General features: G+C 40.7%; 1 protein-coding gene across 1 annotated transcript in view; it reads right to left on the bottom strand.

The window, feature by feature from the left end:
• The window catches only part of tmem266 (transmembrane protein 266), a 96,060-nt gene that overhangs the window by 17,035 nt on the left and 54,353 nt on the right, over positions 1 to 24,672 (bottom strand). Inside the window, exons 4-8 of the mRNA XM_067379796.1 lie at positions 21,373 to 21,527; positions 13,344 to 13,417; positions 12,021 to 12,077; positions 4,086 to 4,224; positions 1,085 to 1,200 (exon numbers count right to left, since the gene is read on the bottom strand). Coding sequence (XP_067235897.1) covers positions 1,085 to 1,200; positions 4,086 to 4,224; positions 12,021 to 12,077; positions 13,344 to 13,417; positions 21,373 to 21,527 — 541 coding nt within the window. The remainder of the gene's footprint in view (positions 1 to 1,084; positions 1,201 to 4,085; positions 4,225 to 12,020; positions 12,078 to 13,343; positions 13,418 to 21,372; positions 21,528 to 24,672) is intronic.

Below are 24,672 nucleotides of genomic sequence, written 5' to 3'. Positions count from 1 at the left end.
AAGAGAAGAAAGACCTAAAGAACTAGTGTTTTTAGTACTGGCAAGAAAAACCTTTAACCCCTTATGACCGGATGGAGCGTCGGCGCTCCCATTTGCGTGTCTCTCTTTAAGAGCCAATAAAAATTGAATCCATATAGGTAGCACAAAAATTATTTTTGCATACAAAACCAGAGACTTTAAACTTTCATATCAAGCCTCCAACATGCTTCTGTTGTGTTGTTTTCACCCTCTAATGAGTCTGAGTAATATGCATTTACAACAAAAACAGCACAGCTGCTAACTGAATACAAGTATGTATATATCACGTGTTCATAACTTGTCTCTCATCTTTCAGGGTTGCAGTGTGTATCCAATGTTCTTGGACCCATCCATGTACGTTTTCCAACGTGGAATAGCTTAGAATCTCGTCTTTTTAATGCATCTAACCATTTTGAAAAACTCCTAACGAGTGCTGAGAAGCACCTCTAAACCGGAGTTTACCGTCCGTTGGCGCCACCTGTCTGCGGAAAAAAATGAATAACAATTTTTTAAACTATTCTTTATGCTATCACCACAAAATTTGAACCAGATGCAGCTGACATATAGGAGAGCATCACCAAAAAATAATTTTTAAGTGATCTTATTGTGTTCCTGAGTTATTCCATGTCAAATAAAAAAAAGAAAAATTATTTTAAAAAAATTATATATATTTTTTTGTCTTTTATCAGCTGTTTCTCAGCAAGAAAATGTCCAAATGTAATGTAATTCATATTTTCTTAAAATTATCTAAAATGTTTTCTATCAAATGATACCTACCTTTTGACTCTCCTTGCTACAGTTTTGGAGTTATGAGTCTTTACTTTTGTGTGTGTCGCTCAGAAAAAAAAAACTAATAAAGCCTCCAGGTCTTAAAGGGTTAATACAGGAACACAGGACATGTGTATGAGTACCTGTGCATCTGTAAGGACATTTAAAAATCGACCTGCATCCTTATTGCTACTGCCAAAGTAGGTGTCACTGGCCTAATAAATGTGTTTTTTGTGTAAAGTAAAAGTAAGACCGGAGTGAAGGGTAGAACAGGAAGCTTTAGTCCATCATCACTCACGGCCTGTTCCTGACAGATCTGTGTGAGTCTCTCCAGCTGTTCCTCTCTCACAGCTTTGGTCTTCTCGTACTGCTGGATCTCCATCTCCATCTCCACCTTCACCTGCAGCACGTACGCTACAGAAGAGAAAAGAGCACATTAATGTACTTTCCCTGGAAGGTCCTCTGACATGCTCAACAAACACTAACAAATAAAGAACAATGATATTAACATGGCTTATGTACATTCATACACCATCGTTTTTTATGTTTTGTTCTCTTATGCTCACTAAGGCTGCATTTATTTGATCAAAAATAGAGTAAAATGGTAATATTGTTACAAGTTATTGCTAAGTACCATGGTATTACATTCTGATATCATCACAATACTGTAAGGGCAATGTAAGGCATTGTCAAAAATGAGAAAATTATCCAAGTGACACAATTTTATATCAGGGAAAATCAATTGTTGGTCCAAATGCAAAAGAGAACCTTTAAATATTATTATTAATATAATAATAAATACTAATATATATTTATCTGAATAGCTGATCTCTGTACTGAAACAGCTGATCAAATGTTATCAGGTTTAACAAACAGCTAATTGTTTTCTGCAGCCATCCACCACTAAGAGGAGAGACGGTTTTTGCCTGATATTTCATGAATTGACATCAGCGTCTGTCTGACATTGATTTCTCTGGCTTGGCTGGGATTGTGCTGAGAGGGCCAAAGGCTTTCCATCAGGTGCTGCTGGCTCTTAATAAAGCTGTATCCACATGACCCCTCTTATCATCTACTCACTTCCCATATCAATTAGACTCTTCTCACACTGGTAACCATCTGCCGAGAGAACTCCCAGCATGCTTTGCTGCATGGCAATGTGTTGCTCAGTCCCACAATATTCTTCATATATTTCAGTATGAAGTCAACATGAAATCAAAATGAACAATTCTTGTTGTTTTAATGGAATATTGCAGTATTTATACGTGCACAACTACCACTTTATCACTTCAAAAAGCTTATAAAGAATCGTAAAACTGAATTGAGTGGTTTATATGTGAATAAAATCCCAAGTTAAATCTGTTCATCAAATAAAGCGAATGAGTCTCTTCAGAAAATTTGGACTAAAGTGCTCAATTCATATGGATTAGTTGGAAGGACGGAAATCTCTGATTTCATTCAAAATATCTTCATTTGTGTTTTGAAGATGAACGAAAGTCTAAAGGGTTTGGAACAACATGAGGGTGAGTAATTAATCACAGAATTTTCATTTTTGGTAGAAAAAAACAAACAAAACTGGTCTCTTTTCAAAAGTTCAGCACTTGGTTCTTTTATGTCCTGTTGTGTACATATCACGGCTCAACCACAGGGTGGCGTAAAACTGGATCAGACTCGCCGTGAGATTTGAGCTCATGAATGTTAATCGGTCAGCGTGTCTGTGTCATCTATCAGCTTTAATTTCTTCTTCATTTCTCAGTGTTCAGACAGCATAACTTTAGTGTTCCAGTGGTGTTGTGTTTGTATTAACACTGTGTAAAGTGTAACGAAAGTATTCAGCAGTTTTTGCCAACTGTGCACTCTCTCAAATGCAATATCTTGAGGCACATGAACGCACACACATGAAACAATATGTAATTCTCATAGCTTGCACAACCATCCACAAAGAAGAGAGAAAAGAAATGAGCTCAAATGGGCACAAAGCAATATAGATGCAGGAATAGAAAAGATACACAAGATAAAATATCACAGCAAGTTTGGTCTCGCATGGTCTGCGCTGCCACAAACTCTTTAGACTCATCTTAAGCGTAGTCAAAATAGATTTAGAATGTACCTTACACACACTAATATATATATTAATGTATAATATATACACACACAACCATTCAAAAGTTTGGAAACATTACTATTTTTAATGTTTTCGAAAGAAGTCTCTTCTACTCATCAAGCCTGCATTTATTTGATCACAAATACAGAAAAAAACAGTAATATTGTGAAATATTATCACAATTTAAAATGATGGTTATCTATTATAATATACTTTAAATAATAATTTATTCCTGTGATCAAAGCTGAATTTTCAGCATCATTAATCCAGTCTTCAATGTCACATGATCCTTCAGAAATCATTCTAATATGCTGATTTATTACAAATGTTGTGGTGCTTAATATTATTTTATAACGTGATACTTTTTTTTCAGGATTCTTTGATGAATAAATTCAATCTTTTGTAACAATACACTACTGTTCAAAAGTTTGAGGTCAGTATTTCTTTCTTTCTTTTTTTTGGAAGAAATTAGTAAAGATTTATATTTTAAGAAAATATTAGTATTTTGAATAAATGCTGTTCTTTTTGACTATTTATTCACAATTTTGACTATTTATTCACCACAGTTTCCAAAAAATATTAAGCAACACAACTGTTTCCAACTTTGATAATAACATACATATACATACATACATATATATATATATATATATATATATATACATATGCACATATATATGTATGTATATATATATATATATATATATATATATATATATATATATATATATATATATATATATATATATAAAATCTAAGACAGAGCTGTTTGTTGTTCATGTAAGTGTGTCTGACAGCTCAGTGATGTTTAGTGAGAATGAGGTTGACCTGCCCCAGCCATCGATCATGAATACACTTGCATAAACAGAACCTGTGCTGAGACATTATGGACATTATGCTCCTCTCAGCACCGACAAAAGACTCTGAATCAATCTGAATTTGAATGAGACCAGCACTGGCAGTGGCAGCGCGTGTGAGGCGTCTATCATAACTCACAGTCATTGGGCCGGACAGGACAACAGCTAGTAAAATTAATCAGTTGAACTGGCTAATTACATTACCACTTTCTATACGGGGTTCTTTAAGGGTCAAATGTATTTACATTCAGTAAACTAAAAACAAATGTATTTATTTTGAAGACTTCATTTTGTCAAGAAATGTTGTGAGGAAAAACATGTGATGTCATAAAGCAGCTTACCGTCAATGATCCTCTTGACTCTCCAGATGCGGAGGGTGATGATGAGGCTGATGGCGTCCCAGGGGCTGCTGGGGCCGTTAGCCACCGTGGAGGCCACCATTGGGGCCAGAGAGAGTACAATCACAGCACCGTCAAATACCTGACAAAAAACAACAACAAAAACGTCTCGGTTACGTATGTAACCCTCGTTCCCTGAAGGAGGGAACGGAGACGTACGTCAGTAGTGACCGACGAATTGGGATATCGCTTAGAGAGCCCTATCATCTTCGTGTAAACTAAAACAAGCCAATGGAATTGGCGTGCGATATTTGCATAATGTGCACCGCCCCCGACAGGTGTATATAAATAGGAAGCAGATGCAATTGCACTCTGTTTTTCGCTGAGGAGACAACTGGTGTCCGCGCTACAGCGAGGGTACAGAAACTGTGGCGACGGGACGTACGTCTCCGTTCCCTCCTTCAGGGAACGAGGGTTACATACGTAACCGAGACTTTCCCTTTCAGTCGGTCACGTTCGACGTACGTCAGTAGTGACCGACGAATTGGGATCCCAACTAAAGCGCCACAGTTACGAAACCCCTTCCAGTGCCCAGCGCAAGCTCAGCCGCCCATAGCACCGGCTGGCGGTGAAGGGGGCGAGCTTACACCGAGAGAGTCTACTGCTGTCTAACCAATACCCACTAAGTAAACTAGACACACTGGGGAAGCGAACCCGTAAGGGACGCTGCGGAGACCACTACCTACCCAATGGGGGAGGAGTTTACGTGGGAATAAACACATGGACTGGCCCGGGGGGCAGTACGCATATGGAGTCCCTGGGATGGCTCCACCTGGTGACAGCAGAGCTGGCTCTGCTAAGGGAAAGACACGGACTCGGCCCGTAGGGGGTTTTAAACCATGGAAAATACACATATGGGACCGCTCACGTAGAGGGGTCACGACATATGGGCCCCAGCCAACAGACAGCGTCAGCGACGGATGTAGGCCTGGCATCAGACACTCCGCAATGTCCGAGCCGAAGGGGGAGGCGGAGGAACTCGACAGGGTTCGCCAAGCGGGGAACACGACTGGAGTGAAGTATGCACGTATCCGGCCAGTGGCGGGAATGGCATTGCAAGCCGACACTTAGAGTGGGTACAACACGTCTACCGACTAGTGGATGCGAGTACACGTGAGGATACCGGCTCTACACATAGGCTATAAAACCTAGCGAACGTGTTTGGTGTCGCCCAGCCCGCAGCTCTACAGATATCTGTCAGCGAGGCGCCATGAGCCAGCGCCCAGGAAGAGGCTACCCCTCTGGTGGAGTGGGCTCTTAACCCGAGCGGGCAAGGCACGCCCTGGGATTCGTACGCCAAGGCGATGGCATCCACTATCCAGTGGGCAATCCTCTGCTTGGAGACAGCCTTTCCCTTCTGCTGGCCTCCGTAACAGATGAAGAGCTGATCTGAGGTCCTGAAGCTTCGCGTTCTGTCCACGTACACGCGCAGAGCGCGGACGGGACAGAGCAAAGCTAGGGCTGGGTCTGCCTCCTCCGAGGGCAGCGCTTGCAGGTTCACTACCTGATCTCTGAAGGGAGTGGTAGGAACCTTGGGCACGTATCCAGGCCGGGGTCTCAGGATGACGTGAGAAACACCGGGCCCGAATTCTAGGCACGTTTCGTCGACCGAAAATGCATGCAGATCCCCTACCCTCTTCAGGGAAGCCAATGCAACCAGAAGAACCGTCTTAAGAGACATTAGTTTCAGGTCGACTGATTGCAAAGGTTCAAAGGGATGACCCCGGAGAGCTGTGAGAACCAGGGTCAAATCCCAAGAGGGTACGGAGGAAGGGCGAGGAGGATTGAGTCTCCTGGCCCCCCTCAGGAATCTGACGATCAGATCGTGTTTCCCCAGGGACTTACCCTCAACTGCATGGTGATGTGCGGCAATAGCGGCAACATACACCTTGAGGGTGGAGGGAGACAGCCTTCGCTCCAACCCATCTTGCAGAAAGGAAAGCACGGATCCGACCGAACATGATCGGGGGTCCTCTCGGCGAGAGGCGCACCATTCGACGAACAGGTTCCACTTCAACGCATAGAGATTCCTAGTGGAAGGAGCTCTAGCGGAAGTGATGGTGTCTACGACCGCTTGCGGGAGATCACTCAGAACCTCCGCATCCCGTCCAGGGACCACACGTGGAGGTTCCACAGATCGGGACGCGGGTGCCACAGGGTGCCCCGTCTCTGAGTCAGGGGGTCCTTCCTCAGAGGAATCGGCCAGGGAGGTGCTGTCGAGAGGAGAATGAGGTCTGAGAACCAGGTCCGAGTGGGCCAGTACGGAGCCACTAACAGAACCTGCTCCCCGTCCTCCCTGACCTTGCACATGAGTTGTGCGAGAAGGCCTACTGAGGGAAACGCATGTTTGCGCAGACCCGGGGGCCAGCTGTGTGCCAGGGCATCCGTGCCGAGCGTGCCGCCGGTCAGGGAATAAAACCACTGGCAGAGGGCAGTTTCCGGGGAGGCAAACAGGACTACCTGGGCCTCGCCGAAACGCTGCCAAATCAGCTGGACCGCCTGGGGGTGGAGCCGCCACTCGCCCGCAAGTAGATGCTGCCGTGACAGCTCGTCGGCTGCACGGTTGAGCACACCTGAGACACGAGTGGCCCGAAGGGACCTCAGATTCTTCTGACTCCACAACAAGAGATGGCGGGCGAGTTGCGACATGCGACGGAAGCGTAGACCACCTTGACGGTTGGTGTACGCAACGCCCGCAGTGCTTTGTGAGCGGACTAGAACGTGCTTGCCTGACAACAGCTTCTTGAAGCGGGCCAGTGCAAGACGAACCGCTAGCAACTCGAGGCAATTGGTATGCCAATGCAGCTGAGGCCCCGTCCAAAGACCTGTCACTGCATGCCCGTTGTACGTGGCCCCCCATCCCGTGGCAGAGACATCTGTGGAGACCACAGCATGCCTGGACACTCGTTCGAGGGGTGCTCCGGCCCACAGGAACGAAGGGTCCAACCACCGGACAAGGGTGCGACGGCAGCTCGGTGTCACGGAGACACGGAGCGTGCCGCACTGCCACGCCCATCTCGGGACCCGGCCGCGGAGCCAGTGTTGAAGCAGTCTCATATGAAGCAATCCGAGCGGCGTTACCGCGGCTGCAGATGCCATATGCCCCAGGAGCCTCTGAAAATCTTTCAGTGGAGCCGCTGTCCTGCACTTGAGCGAGCTCAGGCAGTTCAACACCGACTGGACGCGCACCTCGGTGAGACGCGCAGTCCGTGCGACTGAGTCTAGCTCGAGACCGAGACAAGAGATCCTCTACCCGAGGGCGAGTTTGCTCTTGTCCCAGTTGACCTGAAGACCCAACCGGCTGGGAGCTACAACCATGTCGGGTAGGACTTTGTACTGACATGCCCGACCCTCGAACGCAGACCGACCTAGGAAGGGTCTGTGTCGAGGCAGAATCGAGACATGAAAGTACGCGTCCTTCAGGTCTATTGCTGCAAACCAATCCTGGGGACGGTCCAGGATTGGCCGTAGCCCACCGCCCTTTTTTGGTACAATGAAGTAAGGGCTGTAGAACCCCGACTTCATATCGGCTGGAGGGACCGGCTTGATTGTATCCTTCGCCAGGAGGACAGCAATCTCCACCCGGAGAACAGGTGCACTGTCCAACGACACCGAAGTGAAGTGGACAGCCCTGAAGACCGGGGAACGCCGGGCGAACTGAATCATAGCCGAGTCTGATAGTACGAATGAGCCAATTGGACAGGCTGGGGAGCGTGATCCACGCTTCCAGACACTGAGCCAGCGGGACCAAAGGCACCACAGACGCACCGGGGGTGGGGCAGCAAGGCAGAGAGGGACCCGACTCGGACGGCTTGGGGGCGGCCCGGAGTGGGGTCGGACTCTGCGAGGCAGCAGTGTGCATGGGAGACGGCGCACGGGACACGGTCTGCACCATCACACTGCCACCTGCTGGCGTATGGGGAGGGAGCTGTCAGCGGCGAGGCGGAGCCTGGCACCCTGGCAGACACCTCTTGTTGTGACCTGGAGTTTGAGGAAACTGCTCTTTTTGTGGCAAAGTGGGTACCGCTGGACTCCGGAGAGCCAGCGGCGGTAGATGGACAGCCGCCACAAAATCCCCCCCGGCCCTCCTCCGGGGGTGGGAGAGCAGATGGAATACTCTCCCAAAGGGCAGGAACCTTCCGCTCCAGGTCGCCCGTCTCAGGGCCGAGTTTTCCCCGACCGCTTGCCACCTGGCTGGCAGAGACGGGCTGGGCACCACGTCTGCGACCGGCACCCTGCTGTTTGGCTGGTGTAGGCTGCTGCTTTGCCAACTTAGCAGGGGCGGAGGAAGACGCAGGCGGGCACCCTCGGCGACGAGCGGGCTGAGGCTGAGCCACGGGCGGCTGGGTGGAGGCAGCAGCGGACCGCCGTGGCATGACATGTCTGATAGCCTCAGCCTGCTTCTGTGCAGCGGAGAACTGTTGGGCACAGCTCTCCACCGCGTCGCCGAAAAGGCCGACCGGAGACACGGGGAAATCCAGGAACCGATGTTTGTCGGTCTCCCTCATGTCTGCCAAGGTCAGCCAGAGGTGGCGTTGCTGGACTACCAGAGTAGACATCGCCTGGCCAACAGAACGCGCTGTCACCTTCGTTGCCCAGAGGGCAAGGTCAGTGGCAGCGTGCAGCTCCCCAAGCAGCTGTTGGTCAGGACCTTCCTGGGGCATCTGCGACAGCGCTTTTGCCTGATAGACCAGCAAAAGGGCCATCGCGTGCAGGGCAGAGGCAGCCTGCCCACAGGCACTGTAAGCTGTCTCAGTCAGACCGGCTGAGAATTCACAGGCCTGGGACGGGAGACGCGGCTCACCGCGCCAGCCAGCGGCCGTTGGACACAACTGCGTTGCAACAGACCGCTCGACTGGCGGGATCCTCGCGTACCCCCTTGCTAGCCCGCCGTCCAGGGAGGTGAAGGCGGACGAGGGACCAGGCCCTGTACGAGCCCCATGCGGAGCCTGCCAAGACCTGGTGACCTCATCGTGTACTTCCGGGAAGAAAGGCATTGGGGCGGGACGCTGGATTTGACCAGAGTACCAATCGTCCAACCGAGATGGGCCGGGACAGGGTGGAGGGTTCCACTCAAGCCCGACGCACAGCGCGTCCGAATCGTCCCCCGAGGACTCAGGCTCACCTTCCGATGCAGCGATCGACATCCGATCCGCCGCCGGCACACCAAAGGTAACGGCTGGACAGTCCGTAGAGGGCCCAGCGGAAACCAACGGTGGCACGATGGGTTGCGGTGCTGATGAGGCGGCAGGGGCCCGAGGAGCGTTTCCGCTCGGCGGGGAAGCCCTGACCGTAATCCTCAGGTCACCCTTCCTATACAGCGCCGTACCGTCATTCCGGTTCCCGGGGCCGGAAAAAACGGTCGTACGCGGCATAGGAGAGGGGACCCCCGCTTCCTGAGACTTCAGGAAGGAGAGTCTCGACCTCAGCATCGCGATAGTCATGTTCCCGCAATGGGAACATGAACCATCCACAAAAGCTGCTTCAGCGTGCAGAATGCCCAAACACGAGATGCAACGATTGTGCCCATCAGCAGGGACCAGGGAACGACCGCACCCATTAACGCACAGACGAAATGACATACTGTCAGGGTTCGTCTGTAAAGCTCTTTTAGAAGGGGAAGTCAACTCACTCGTGCTGAAGCACCCAGGGAGCGACGCGATGTGTCAGGTACACCACTCCCTGACACACCGAGGAACCGGCCCAAATCGCTACACACGCACACACTCTTTGTGTTGCTGTGAAAACAGCAGTTTTCGAGCTTATAGCTCAGCTCCTCGGAGACTCGCGACCTCGCTGAACGTGCCCTTTCACCAGCACTGAAGGCTCGCTGTAAATCCTCTTCTGAGGCAATGTTTTAGAATAAAACAAACGAAGAAAGGAATCTTCTGAACAGGACACCAGTGAATGGCTCTGAAGCGAAAGACAGAGTGCAATTGCATCTGCTTCCTATTTATATACACCTGTCGGGGGCGGTGCGCATTATGCAAATATCGCACGCCAATTCCATAGGCTTGTTTTAGTTTACACGAAGATGATAGGGCTCTCTAAGCGATATCCCAATTTGTCGGTCACTACTGACGTACGTCGAACGTGACCGACTGAAAGGGAACACACATGATCATACGCCAGTGTATTTTAGCTCCTAAAATGTAAAAGTTTTTTAATACTATGGGCTGTTACATAGCAGGTAATGCTATGACAACACAGCATACTAACGTCTATTTATGTACTTAAAAAATACTTAATATAAATTCTAAATATATTATTATTTGTACATTTTATATATGTATGTGTATTCTATATATTATATGTATCACATACACTATAGGCTATATAAAAATTATATTCTAAAATATTATAAAATCTATTTTTTTTGTATTTCACATATATTTTTTATTATACAAAACAGTTTTTGGTATCGATGTGTAAATATTTTAATCAGTATGTCAATCAGTAAATATTTTATAAAAACATTAATATATTTTATATATATATATATATATATATATATATAAATATATATATATATATATATATATATATATATATATATATATATTTGTGTGTGTGTGTGTATGTGTGTGTATATATATATACAATCATAAACCCATTTATTTATATTTAAAATATTATTATTTATTATGTTATTAAATAAATATATATACATATATATGGGCTGTCAAGTGATAAAAATTTATAAAATAATTAAAAATAATTAATTAATTAATTAATTAATCACAAATTAATCACACATTAAATTTGCCTGAGAAATTATCCCCAAAAATCATATTGTGTTAAATGACAAAAGCAAAAATATATATATTTGATTCAATTCTAAATGTATTACACACAAACTTTTAGGCTACAACAACCACAAGGGTGAGTAAATGATGACAGAATTTTCATTTTTGGGTGAACTATATAGCTTTAATGTGTTTTTTTATTAATATGGAAATAAGATTTTTTCAAATGAATTTACACTCTAAATAAGAAACTAAAACTGCCAGTAGGTGGTGGTAAAAGTCTAAATGAGTAAGTCATTGAATCATTAATTCATTCAGTTCGTTCAAACGGCTGGTTCATTCAGGAAGGAAGCAAATGGCTCTCTTTATGAATGGGCTATTGATTCGTTGGTTCACCCGACTGATTCGCTCAAAACGTGGATTCATTCAGAAAAAAAACATTGCTATGTGTTACTCGGAGATGCACAATTGTTCTGCTATGGTTTTATAGCCAATATTATTTGTCGCGAAATTGAGCAAAAGCAGACAATATTGTGTGTAAAATATAACACAATATTAACTTCTTATTTATTGAACTGATGTATAAAATCAATATCACATTTGCATTTGTGCTATTCAGGGAAAACAGCACTCGTGTGATATTGTGCTAAATAATAATCAAATTTACTAATTACATTGTAGATTGACAGCCCTATATATATATATATATATATTATATATATATAGGGCTGTCAATCTACAATGTAATTAATAAATTTGATTATTATTTAGCACAATATCACACGAGTGCTGTTTTCCCTGAATAGCACAAATGCAATATTATTTAATATTTCTGAAAATATTGTGTCTGTGTGTGTGCAACTTAAAATAAATATAAAATAAATGCTTTTGAAAAACTTCATATCAGGCACATATAACAAAAAATGTAATATGTGAATGAAAAGGGAGGGTCAATGGAACTGAATAGCCAATCACAGTGCAGTTGGATCAATGGATCCTCTCCTGCTCAGGCAACAATGTGACATTGAGAGAGTGTCACTGCGCCAGAGAGAGACTCATCCTTCATTAAGTTTCAAGGGCTCGCCTCTTCACTCTGCGTCCCCCTGTACTAATGGGACCCCCGAGAGCTTACCTCAACTTTGTTCTCTATGTAATCCCATATCCCGAGCACCACAATCCTAAAGACAGTCTGGGAGGGGAAAAGAGAGACACATATAAGTGGAAAAGAGCCAGAGATTGAAAGAAACAGATTAATGAAAATCAGTGATCAGATTTCTGATGGTTCACCACATTGCATTCTGGGAAATCATCCACTTAAGAACAACAGGCCATGTTTTGTGAAAGCCAAGAAAGGAGCCTTGAAAAAAAACGAAAAAAAAAAAAAAAAACAGGCAAACATTCCTTTTCCAGCGACCCATGAACAGCAAACGTAAATAATGTGCTTGCAGGGAAAATGTGTACGTAGAGTAATTCGAAATTTAAGTGATATCGAAATGTGGAGGCAACAGAATTCACCTCCATTTGCTGGCAAAATAACCCTGGCGCCTCTGCAAAACCCATTTCCAACACAAATCTTTTTTTTTTCTTTCATCTCGTCTCAGAACGCAGCTCATAATTTATCAGTGACCTGCAATATGTATTCATAAACTCGCAAGCTGGCGAGATCTCATCCAAACACTCGAAGGAGATGCTGTGTTTTAGTGACTGCTGACTCAGGTGGCACACGGTAGTCTTTTTAGTGTTTTCTATCCCCTACTTTCACTCTCTTTTCCTCTCTCTCAGGCTGAAACATGTGATCAAAGCTGAAACTTTCAGGCTTTCCTGTCTCGTGGCCTTTATCGACAAGTAAAACCCAAGTTGAAGGAAATAAATGCAAGTCTGCTTTAAAAGAGCCAGAGACAAATGCAACTGGATCCGAAGAAATGGGAATCGATAGAAGTCAGCACGTGTCAGGACACACACACACACACACTTTTAAAGTACAGTAACAGCATTATGTGAAACTGCTTTTCTTGGGTTCAATTAAGACGCCCCTACAGCATAAACATTCAGAGAGGCCTTACATCAAATACTTCCAAACGTCCTGTCGTGGCACCATTAATTTGAAACGACGTACTATATTGATAATTGTGAAAGATGCTATTTCTAGTAAGCCTGGTGGCTCTCTGTAAATCATGATTGTCTCAGAGTCAGCATCTTAGTTGTTTTAGTGGCCTGTTTTAGTGGCCACTCACATCCGTGGAAAACTTTTATTGCGGAGACGTTGCTCTTTTATTCCTCCGTTATCTTTCATGAAGTCTCAGACGTTTCTCCAAAACCTGCTTTATATTCCTTTATATACATAAAATGAATGTGTATAGTACAGCTCAGACAATTTAATCTTGAAGGAGAAATGTTTAATGAGAATGTCTTAGAGGTCTTGTGTGATTTTTCGCATACAATCATTTACACTCACCTCAGTGAAGAAGACAGACAGGATGACCAGGCTGATCCAGTGGATGATACAGGCGAACTGGAATGCATTATTAACTGTGGACACAATTCAAAGAGATTCTGCGCTCATTTCACATATTGATTCAGGATAAAATACTGCCAAATGTAATGACCTCAAAATAAACAATAAAAAATTTCATTCAAAAGTTTGGGGTCAGTAGGATTGCAAAAGATGCTTTTCTTCACAACTTTTTATTCATCAAAAATGTATAATATGGTTTCCACATAAATATGAAGAAGCTCAACTGTTTTCAACATTGATAATAATAAGAAATGTTTCTTGAACAGCAAATCAGCATATTAAAATGATTTCTGAAGGATCATGTGGCTGAAGACTGGAGTAATGATGCTAAAAATTAAGCTTATATTACAGGAATATTACAGGAATAAATTATATTTCAGAAAACTATGGAAGCTTCTTTCCGCCATCAAATAAAAAATAAAAAAGGTAATTGTGACTTTTTATCTCACAATTCTGACTTATCTTCTCATAATTGCGAGATATAAATGCACAATTGCGAGTTGTAAAATCAGAATTGAGTTATAAAGTCAGATCTGTGAGCTATGAAGTCAGAATTGTTAGTTATAAAGTCAGAATTGCGAGATATAAAGTCAGAATTGCAAGATATAAAATCAGATTTACATGTTATAAAGTCACAATTGCATGATATAAAGTCAGAATTGCGAGTTATAGTAAATATTGCGAGCTATAAAGTCCGATCTGTGAGTTATAAAGTCAGAATTGCGAGTTATAGTCAATATTGCGAGCCTTAAAGTCCGATCTGTGAGTTATATAGTCAGAATTGTGAGTTATAAAGTCAGAATTGCGAGATATAAAGTCAGAATTGCAAGATATAAAATCAGATTTACATGATATAAAGTCAGAATTGCATGATATAAAGTCAGAATTGCGAGATATAAAGTCAGAATTGCGAGTTATAGTCAATATTGCGAGCTATAAAGTCCGATCTGTGAGTTATAAAGTCAGAATTGCGAGTTACAAAGTTAGAATTGCGAGTTATAAAGTCAGAATTGCAAGTTATAAAATCAGAATTACGAGTTATAAAGTCAGATTTGCATGATATAAAGTCCAATCTGTGAGTTATAAAGTCAGAATTGCGAGTTATAAAGTCAGAATTACGAGTTATAAAGTCAGATTTGCATGATATAAAGTCAGAATTGCATGATATAAAGTCAGAATTGCGAGATATAAAGTCAGAATTGCGAGTTATAGTCAATATTGCGAGCTATAAAGTCCGATCTGTGAGTTATAAAGTCAGAATTGCGAGTTATAAAGTTAGAATTGCGAGTTATAAAGTTAGAATTGTGAGTTATAAAGTCAGAATTGCAAGTTATAAAATCAGAATTACGAGTTATAAAGTCAGATTTGCATGATATAAAGTCCAATCTGTGAGTTATAAAGTCAGAATTGCGAGTTATAAAGTCAGAATTACGAGTTATAAAGTCAGATTTGCATGATATAAAGTCCAATCTGTGAGTTATAAAGTCAGAGTTGCAAGTTTTAGTCAATATTTGGAGCTATAAACACCGATCTGTGAGTTATTAAGTCAGAATTGCGAGTTATAAAATCAGAATTGCATGATATAAAGTCAGAATTGCGTGATATAAAGTCAGAATTGCTTGATATAAAGTCAGAATTGCGAGTAATAAAGTCAGAATTGCGAGTTATAAAGTCAGATTTGCATGATATAAAGGCCGATCTGTGAGTTATAAAGTCAGAATTGCGAGTTATAAAATCAGAATTACGAGTTATAAAGTCAGAATTGCATGATATAAAGTCAGAAGTGCGAGTTTTAAAGTCAGAATTGCATGATATAAAGTCAGAATTGCGAGTTTTAAAGTCAGAATTGCATGATATAAAGTCAGAATTGCTTGATATAAAGTCAGAATTGCGAGTAATAAAGTCAGAATTGCGAGTTATAAAGTCAGAATTGCGTGATATAAAGTCAGAATTGCGAGTTTTAAAGTCAGAATTGCATGATATAAAGTCAGAATTGCTTGATATAAAGTCAGAATTGCGAGTAATAAAGTCAGAATTGCGAGTTATAAAGTCAGAATTGCATGATATAAAGTCAGAATTGCGAGTTTTAAAGTCAGAATTGCATGATATAAAGTCAGAATTGCGAGTTTTAAAGTCAGAATTACGAGTTATAAAGTCAGATTTGCATGATATAAAGTCCGATCTGTGAGTTATAAAGTCAGTGTTGCGAGTTATAGTCAATATTGCGAGCTATAAAGGCCGATCTGTGAGTTATAAAGTCAGAATTGCGAGTTATAAAATCAGAATTACGAGTTATAAAGTCAGAATTGCGAGTTGTAAAGTCAGAATTACGAGTTATAAAGTCAGAATTGTGAGTAATAAAGTCAGAATTGCGAGAAATAAAGTCAGAATTGCGTGATATAAAGTCAGAATTGGGAGTAATAAAGTCAGAATTGCGTGACAGAGTCCTGCACGGGTTCGGGTACCCGACGGGTGACCCGCAAATTTGGCTGAAACGGGTGAAAAATATCTAACTGTGTCGGATACGGGTGCGGGTTGGTTCGGACACAGGGGAAACACGGGTCTAAACACAGGTTCAAAACAGTCGCGTGCAAACGTAAAAATAAATGCATATTTTTAGGAACACTTCTACAAAACTATGCCTGTATTTCAAGTTGGTAATATATATATATATATATATATATATATATATATATATTTTTGTTTATTTGAGCCCGCAAATTCCCAGGAGTCTCTAGGCCACTTTCCACTTTTAAAAAATCACAACTGCGCAAACTGCTGCATGAGTCGTCGAGATGGATCCTGAGGAGTTGAAAAAAAAAAATAGCTAGAGGAGATTGTAAAGTTGTCGACAATACTTCATCAAAACTCAAGTCCAGTGTGTGGGAGAAATTTGGAGTCATCTCAGATGAAGAAAGCAATATTGTGAAAGGCTTTGCTGCATGCAAAACCTGCCTTAAAGTTTTCGTTTTCGATAGCCGCAAATGTGGAACTTTTTAGAGGCATCGAAAACCCCGACCCTCCATCTAACCATTGTTTGGTATGAGCGCATCAGGCGCCACTTGCGAGCTTCTTCAAATGATAGCATGATCATTTCCTCACTGAAGGAGAAATGCCTCAGTATTCTCCAGGACAAGTTCGACATTCATCGTTTACACAGACTTGCAATGTTCCTGCATCCTAAACTGAAAAGTATGAAGCTACTTGCTGACAGTAATGAAGTGGCAAGTGTGCACAGTGAGATGCGGCGCCTTGTGAAAGGTCAGTATTAATGCAAACACAGCCACAGGGGGGTTGGATGAGAGAAAATAAAAGTGAGATTTTGAGGGGAAAAATGTATTTTTATTAAATAACATTTGAAAAACCTGTATAAACTGAACACCAAAGAACAATATTAACGATGAGCGATTGTTCATGAAAAATGTCACAAAGAACCGGCAAAAGTAGCCTAATGATTATGAATATGTCAAATATTGCCAGGACACATTTCAATTGTTTATTAATAAACAAGTGTTTTTTGTGTCGGCTGCAAAGATGAAGTTGACGATAGTGAACACGCCAGAGAGAAATGCACATTTCATACAGATTACATAAGCAGAGAGCAGTCTGTTTTATTTCGTTTTGAATTGTTTTGTTTAAAAGTACACATTTCAAGCTTTCTATATATTTCTCAGGTCTGTGAGGCATGTAGCTTATACACTGAGTTTCGGTTAATTTATGAGACTAGCTCCAGTTCACGCGCCGGCGCCTCCGCTCCGTGTCCTGATTATATTGCCTGCTATATTTACTTCTTATTTATTAAATCCAGGCAATTGGTTGATAAAACATTGATTAAAATTATGATACAATTAATACAAAACGAAATTCACTTTAAAGAAAGGCTTTATACAATAAAAAACTTAATGAAGTGGTCAAAATAATGTCTGCCCACTCTGTCTCCCGACATATTGCGCAACTTATGATCTTCCTTTCACTTCTCATATAATCAACATAGATGAAATATATATATATATATATATATTTATATTTTAACATAATTGTGAAAATCGTTTTCTTTAATGACTAGGCTACCACACGTAGAGGCCTAATAAACTACAGTACAGAGAAGTATATAATGTCGGAGCGGGATTTGAGCGTTTTAGGTGGCAAATGTTTTGCCACCTAAAAGTTACAGATTTTTTGTGTCACGTAGGCATGTTAAGGCCAAAGGCCTTGTTATAACTCCTGTATTACCTGGCAATAAAAATTTGAAAAAAGTGTGTATAATGTGATTGGCTAAACTGATTTGATTTCGGGTGCGGGTCGGGTGTCGGTTCTATTTTAAGCGGGTCGGGTCGGGTCCGGATTTTAATTAGTGCTGCTGTCGGAAAACGGGTCGGATGCGGTTTTAAGCACTGCGGGTACGGGCGGGTGCGGATTTACAAAATCGGACCCGTGCAGCTCTCTGTTGCGTGATATAAAGTCAGAATTGTGAGTAATAAAGTCAGAAATGCATGATATAAAGTCAGAATTGCGAGATATAAAGTCAGAATTGCATGATATAAAGTCAGAATTGTGAGTAATAAAGTCAGAATTGCGAGATATAAAGTCAGAATTGCATGATATAAAGTCAGAATTGCATCATATAAAGTCAGAATTGCGCGATATAAAGTCAGAATTGTGAGTAATAAAGTCAGAATTGCGTGATATAAAGTCAGACTTGTGAGTAATAAAGTCAGAATTGCATCATATAAAGTCAGAATTGTGAGTAATAAAGTCAGAATTGCATGATATAAAGTCAGAATTGCATGATATAAAGTCAGAATTGCATGATATAAAGTCAGAATTGTGAGTAATAAAGTCAGAATTGCATGATATAAAGTCAGAATTGCATGATATAAAGTCAGAATTGCATGATATAAAGTCAGAATTGTGAGTAATAAAGTCAGAATTGCATGATATAAAGTCAGAATTGCGTGATATAAAGTCAGAATTGTGAGTTATAAAGTCAGAATTGTGAGTAATAAAGTCAGAATTGCATCATATAAAGTCAGAATTGCATGATATAAAGTCAGAATTGCATGATATAAAGTCAGAATTGTGAGTAATAAAGTCAGAATTGCATGATATAAAGTCAGAATTGCATGATATAAAGTCAGAATTGCATGATATAAAGTCAGAATTGTGAGTAATAAAGTCAGAATTGCATGATATAAAGTCAGAATTGCGTGATATAAAGTCAGAATTGTGAGTTATAAAGTCAGAATTGTGAGTAATAAAGTCAGAATTGCATCATATAAAGTCAGATTTGTGAGTAATAAAGTCAGAATTGCGTGATATAACGTCATGCGTCATGCCCTAATAACTGTTCTACTCTCTTTCGCCATAATTTCCAGTCTTCTTACTATTTTCTTTACCAATAAAGAAACACAGCTTTTGCATAAATGATTCTGTTTACGAATCACTGAAGTTACTGAAGACTATAACAGACATTTTCACAGAAAAAAAAAAAAAAAAAAAAAATATTGATGTATGTTTAGATTACACATTAAAACCTCAGATAATTGTGTAATCTACTTAAAAAAAAAAAAAAAGGGACATGTATTCTTTAGAATTATTCTCTTATGAAACTACTCCTCCTTACAGGGACTTTTCGAGTGGGAAGCCAAATTCCCTACACGCGCCGCATCCGTGTCGCAAGCTGAGGACAGTCACTGCTCAATCTTATTATGGCAGCCGCCTGAACTGAAAGCATTAGGCATTTGTGATTTGATATTCCACCCAATGCGCGTCCTGCATCTGTCTATTTATCCGCTCCATTACGGTCAAGAGATCTACTGCATTCAGTTATCACCCGCCTGCTCTCCCGGCCCATATGTCTTAGTTTGCTCTGTTCACTGATCTGTCCATCAGCCCATTCATCTCCCTCAATCCCTCCTTCCATTAATCTCGCCGGCCGGTCGCTGTCCTGCACTTCTTCACTGCTCTCTCTCCGCTCCCATCCGTCTCCCCCCTCCATCTGTCTATCAGGACTTTGTAAAGGCCAGAGAAGACAGAGAGATATAGGGTGACTTATGCTTCTGTCATCTCTCACATTTCTCTCTTTAGTGCGCACTCATCTGCACGCTGAGCCAAGATTTTCCACCATAGCATGAATGGGGATCTCCTTTCAGATTTACAATAGGCTCTTGTGAGAAATGAAAATGTCCAGGCAAATAGCAGCTAAGCAAATGTCATTTCACAACGTGTTTATTCAGAATAATCTCAGCAGAGATCAGATCAACAATTACAGATGTATAGTAGGGGTTTAACAGTGCACAAACGTAGCGGTTCGTTACGCACCTCGGTATTGAAGTCACTATTTGGTACGGTGGGCGTGGGGGTGGGGGGTGGGGGGGGGATGACTAAACATAAAATTGCTTCTTTTTTCTTCTTTTTTATTAAACAGTGAATATAGTGCATATATTCAGTGAAATGCTCCCCTCTAGAGTACATTTCTCAAGTGAACTAACATGCTGTGGACACTAAATGACTTGCCTGAGGTTAATGTAACGCTACGTGAGATATTATTCTCAAGCTGTTTTATTGATGTCTTTCCGTGGCTGAAACACATCTTTGCATAGATAGCCTATTCTTCCTCTTCTGCTCTTTTTCCTGTTGTGGCGGTTAGCAAACAGCATTGCATTACCGCACGCGCCCCTTTCCGGATTGGAGTGTGGATCACCTGTGACTGACTGTATTCGTCGTCTTACTGTATGCACCGAATCGTGACGTCCGTACCGTGACGGTTTGGGACGAATGGATATAGAATTACACCCCTAATGTATAGTTATGAGAGATAGTGTTTGTTTACTATATACTGCACACTTTTCAATTGTCAAGATTATATTACAAAATATAAAATGCATGTTATTTATTAGGAAATGCGAACCAGTTATGAACCGACTGAATATTTTTTAAAATATTTATGATTCTATTCTAAACTAATGACTCTTATGAGACTCTTAGTGAATCAAAAACATACAGTCTACACCAGGGGTGAGGAACGTTGATCCTGGAAGGACACTGTCCTGCAGAGCTCCAATCCTAAAGAAAACAGTAATCCTGAACACCTTGATTAGCTTCAGGTGTGTTAAATTAGGGTTGGAGTTAAACTCTGCAGGACAATGGCCCTGCAGGATCAACGTTCTCCACCCCTGGTGTAGACTGAATCCCAAACAAATGCCATTCAGCTTGACCAGTGTACTCTGATTCCTGAATTTATTACTTTTATGAGCTATTTCTTCCTAGTTTTTCAAAAACTTACAGTGCGACCATTGTAGTCTGAATCCCATACAAATGATTCTTATAAGCCTTTTCTTTTTAGTCAATAAAAAAAAAAAAAAAGTACATAGCAGCCAGTGTAGTCCGATTCCTGAACAAATGAATCTTGTCAGTCAATTCTTTTTAGTGAATCAAAACATACAGTGTGACTACAGTAATTCGAATCCCAGACAAGTGACATACAGCTTTAGTCATTTTCTTTTTTCCAATTTCCAAACAAAACACTATTATGAACTATTTCTTCCTAATGAATCAAAAACGTACAGCCCAATTAGTGTGGTCTGAATCCCAAACACAGGATTCTCTCATGAGCCTTTTCTGTTTAGGGAATCAAAAACACACAGTGTTGTCCGGTTCCTGAACGAATGACTCTTAGGAGCCGGTTCTTATTTTACTAAATCTACACATACAGTGGATCACAGTAACCTGAAATCCTAATACATGACATTGAGCTTGACTAATGTAGTCTGATTCCTGTATGAATTACTCTTTTTAGCTCCGGTATTTCCTCCTAATGAATCGAAACGGCATGATCAGTGTAGTCCAAATCTGAATCCATTATACAGTAAGTGCCCATGTTTGATGTGTGCTAACTACTAGATGGTAAATCCTCGTTCTGAGCACAGAGCGGCTTCTAAAGAGATCCCAAACTCCCTCTAATACTCACATTGTAGAAGCTTAGTATCGATGAGCAGTTCCAGAGTCAGTAAGACCACCACCAAGATGACACAGGCCACCAGGAAACAGTTGAAGCCGGCACTCAGCAAACACACCTGCCAGAGCGCTGCTCTCCTCCCGCAGCACGGCTTTAGCCAGTTAGACCTGTAGATAAAATACAGTGACGAGAGAGAAAGAGAAGAAAAGAGAACCATTTCTAAACTACAAAACCACAAACATGAGACAGCTGAAGACAACTTTCACACATATTTGCCAACAACACAGAAGGCAGGTATGAAAACCCAAGTTTAGTTCTACATACAAGTTTACTTCTATTTCTGCTCGTATGTAAATGAAATGTCGAAGCAAGCCTGTATGCAGAAGTAAACTTGTATGTACGGGTAGACTTGGCAAACTTGTATTGTCAAATAGAACCAAACTTGTATGTTTATTTAGTTTTACATTCAAGTTTGCTTCTATTTGTACATGGATCAATGATGTGACGGGTCTTTTTTTTTTTGTCCAAAGGATTTAATAATAATAAAAAACAAAGACATGACTTCCCAAGTATGTAAGGTAGCACAACTAGATCTCTTTTATTGAATCCAAAAGGTTTTAATTATATTTTGCTACATATAAAGGTATTTTAAAGATTTTGAAGTGTCAAAAGGTCATTCGGTTTAACTGTCCAAAGGCCAATACAGCCATTTCATTTGTGATTATAATATCTTAAAATGTAATAAATGTATGTATTTTTTTATTCTGGCATGATTTTATATTCATCATATATCAACATTGTGCAAAATGGTATTAAAATTATGCGTAGAAGTCGTTATGAGAAAGAATGTCCGGAAAAATGAATTACATTGATGTCATTCAGAGTAACCAATATAAAGGGACCATTTTGGATCAAGCCATGTGGTCAATATCATGTGACAGGATGTGACATCATTCAGACACCTGCAAAGGACCACATGGTCATGAAGAAAAGTAACTAAGTCTCTTTTAACTATTTGAAAAATTCATGTTTTCACTTGCTCATACGCATGTCCCGAAACATCAGGTCATTCGGTACAACCGCTATAAAACATGGAAAATGTTGTAATATTTTAAAAACTTGAACTAAATATAAAAATGTTTGATAGTCCTTTTGTTAGCTAGCTTGATATCAGCCTGTTTGCATTGTTTGAAAATATCGCCATTTGGTATAATCAAAAGTGTCATTCGGTAAAACCGATATTTTGGTTAAACCAAATTACTTTTTTGTGACAAATTTTGTCCATCTTGTAAAAAATGACAAAAGAGGTGTTAATTGATTATAAAAACCACATTATCTCATTGTTAACACTTAATAAATCTCCATTATGTTCTTTTTTTACACTTTTAAAAACCTTATTTGTCAATGACCCACATACATTTGTCTACTTTTACAAGTAGAAGTAAACTTGTATGTAAAAGCAGAAGTAAACATGTATGAACATTTAGAAGTAAAGATAGAAATAAATTTGTACGTAAAAGTGAACTTGTATGAATGTGTAGAAGCAAACTTGTATGTAAAAGGCAGATCATGTAAACTTTGACACATTGTTGAACTATATAAAAGTGTATTTCTAATCGTATGTAAAAGTAGAACTAATGTTATGTGCAAATAGAAGCAAAATTTGTATGTTCATCTATTTTTACATACAAGTTTGCTTCTGTACATACACGTTTACAAGCAGAAGTGAACTTGTATGTAAAAACAGAAGTAAACATGTATGAACGTTCAGTAGAAGTAGAAACAATGTGTAGAAGTAAACTTGTAAAAAAACAGGTGTAAACTTGTACACATTCTTACAAGTTTACATCTACATACAAGTAAACTTATGTAAAAGCAACTTGTATGAAAAAGTATAAATAAACTTATGTACAAGTAGAGGCAAACTTATATGTAGAAGTAGATTTATTTCTTACAAGTTACCTTTATTTGTACATAAATATGTACTTGTATGTATTTTACATACAAGTTTGCTTCTACTTGTAAGTTTACTTCTACACATTCGTACAAGTTTACTTTTACATGCAAGGTTATTTCTATTTCTACATGTACAGTATGTACAAGTTTACTTTCTGCTTTTACAATAAAATGTACTTTTGCAAATCTACGTTCAAGTTAGCATCTACTGTTCTTAAATCATGCTAATAACTACAATAACCCTAAACTCATTAAAGGTGCCCTAGAATCAAAAATTTAATTTACATAACAGTCAGGATCATTAATATGTACGCCCCCAATATTTGCATAAGCCAGCCCATGTTTAAGGCATTAGACAAGCCAGTATTAACGTCTGGATCTGTGCACAGCTGAATCATCAGACAGGTAAGCAAGCAAGAACAATAGCAAAAAATGGCAGATGGAGCGATAATAACTGACATGATCCATGATTACATGATATTTTTAGTGATATTTGTAAATTGTCTTTCTAAATGTTTTGTTAGCATGTTGCTAATGTACTGTTAAATGTGGTTAAAGTTACCATCGTCAGGGAGCGTGAGGAATTAAAGGGGCCGCAGCCTGAATCGGTGCATAGTTAATTATGCCCCAAAATAGGCAGTTAAAAAAATGTATTAAAAAAAAATCTATGGGGTATTTTGAGCGGAAACTTCACAGACACATTCAGGGGACAACTTAGACTTATATTACATCTTGTAAAAACTGGTTCTAGGGCACCTTTTAACAAATGAGACCAAATTATATATTTTTGAGCATCTGTCAGTCTGTTCCTCACATATAGCCATCATATGACTTCAGGAGACATGGAAAACATCACTATGAGTCGTACGGACTACTTTAATGGCACCTTTTTTTTGTCATTTTTAAGCTGACATCCCCAGGCCCCACTCACTTTCATTTTATGTAAAGGAGCTGCCAAAAAATCACTTGATTAGTTGCAATTGCTTATAGCCTTCAGTTTAATTGTGTTTTTCAAATTTTGTTAGGCAGTAAACCTTTCAGTGGATGCTCTTATGAGTGTGACTCACTTTGATTAATCACATTTTCTCACTATCTCTCTCTTTTCCTCGCTCCTCTAAAAGCAGACTAATTGAATTGCCCTGTTGAGGGGTCTTATTCCCTCCTGCTTTTTCTGTATTCCTCTCACTCTCCCTTTCCTGACTCTCACATCATCTACTGCTATTCCAATGCCACGAGCTGATCTCAGATCTGGGCGTGACCTCAGAGGTGGACTCATCAATTTATCATCAAGAACAACATCAATGCTCTCTATCCGTTCTATAAGGAACCAGGAGTGTTTGGAATAGCATTCTACCA

Source organism: Chanodichthys erythropterus, chromosome 24 (assembly GCF_024489055.1).
Source record: "Chanodichthys erythropterus isolate Z2021 chromosome 24, ASM2448905v1, whole genome shotgun sequence".
In the NCBI taxonomy this organism is placed as follows: Eukaryota; Metazoa; Chordata; class Actinopteri; order Cypriniformes; family Xenocyprididae; genus Chanodichthys; species Chanodichthys erythropterus.
The sequence above is the reverse complement of the archived record's forward strand: the minus strand, read 5'-3'. Positions and strand labels throughout refer to the sequence as shown.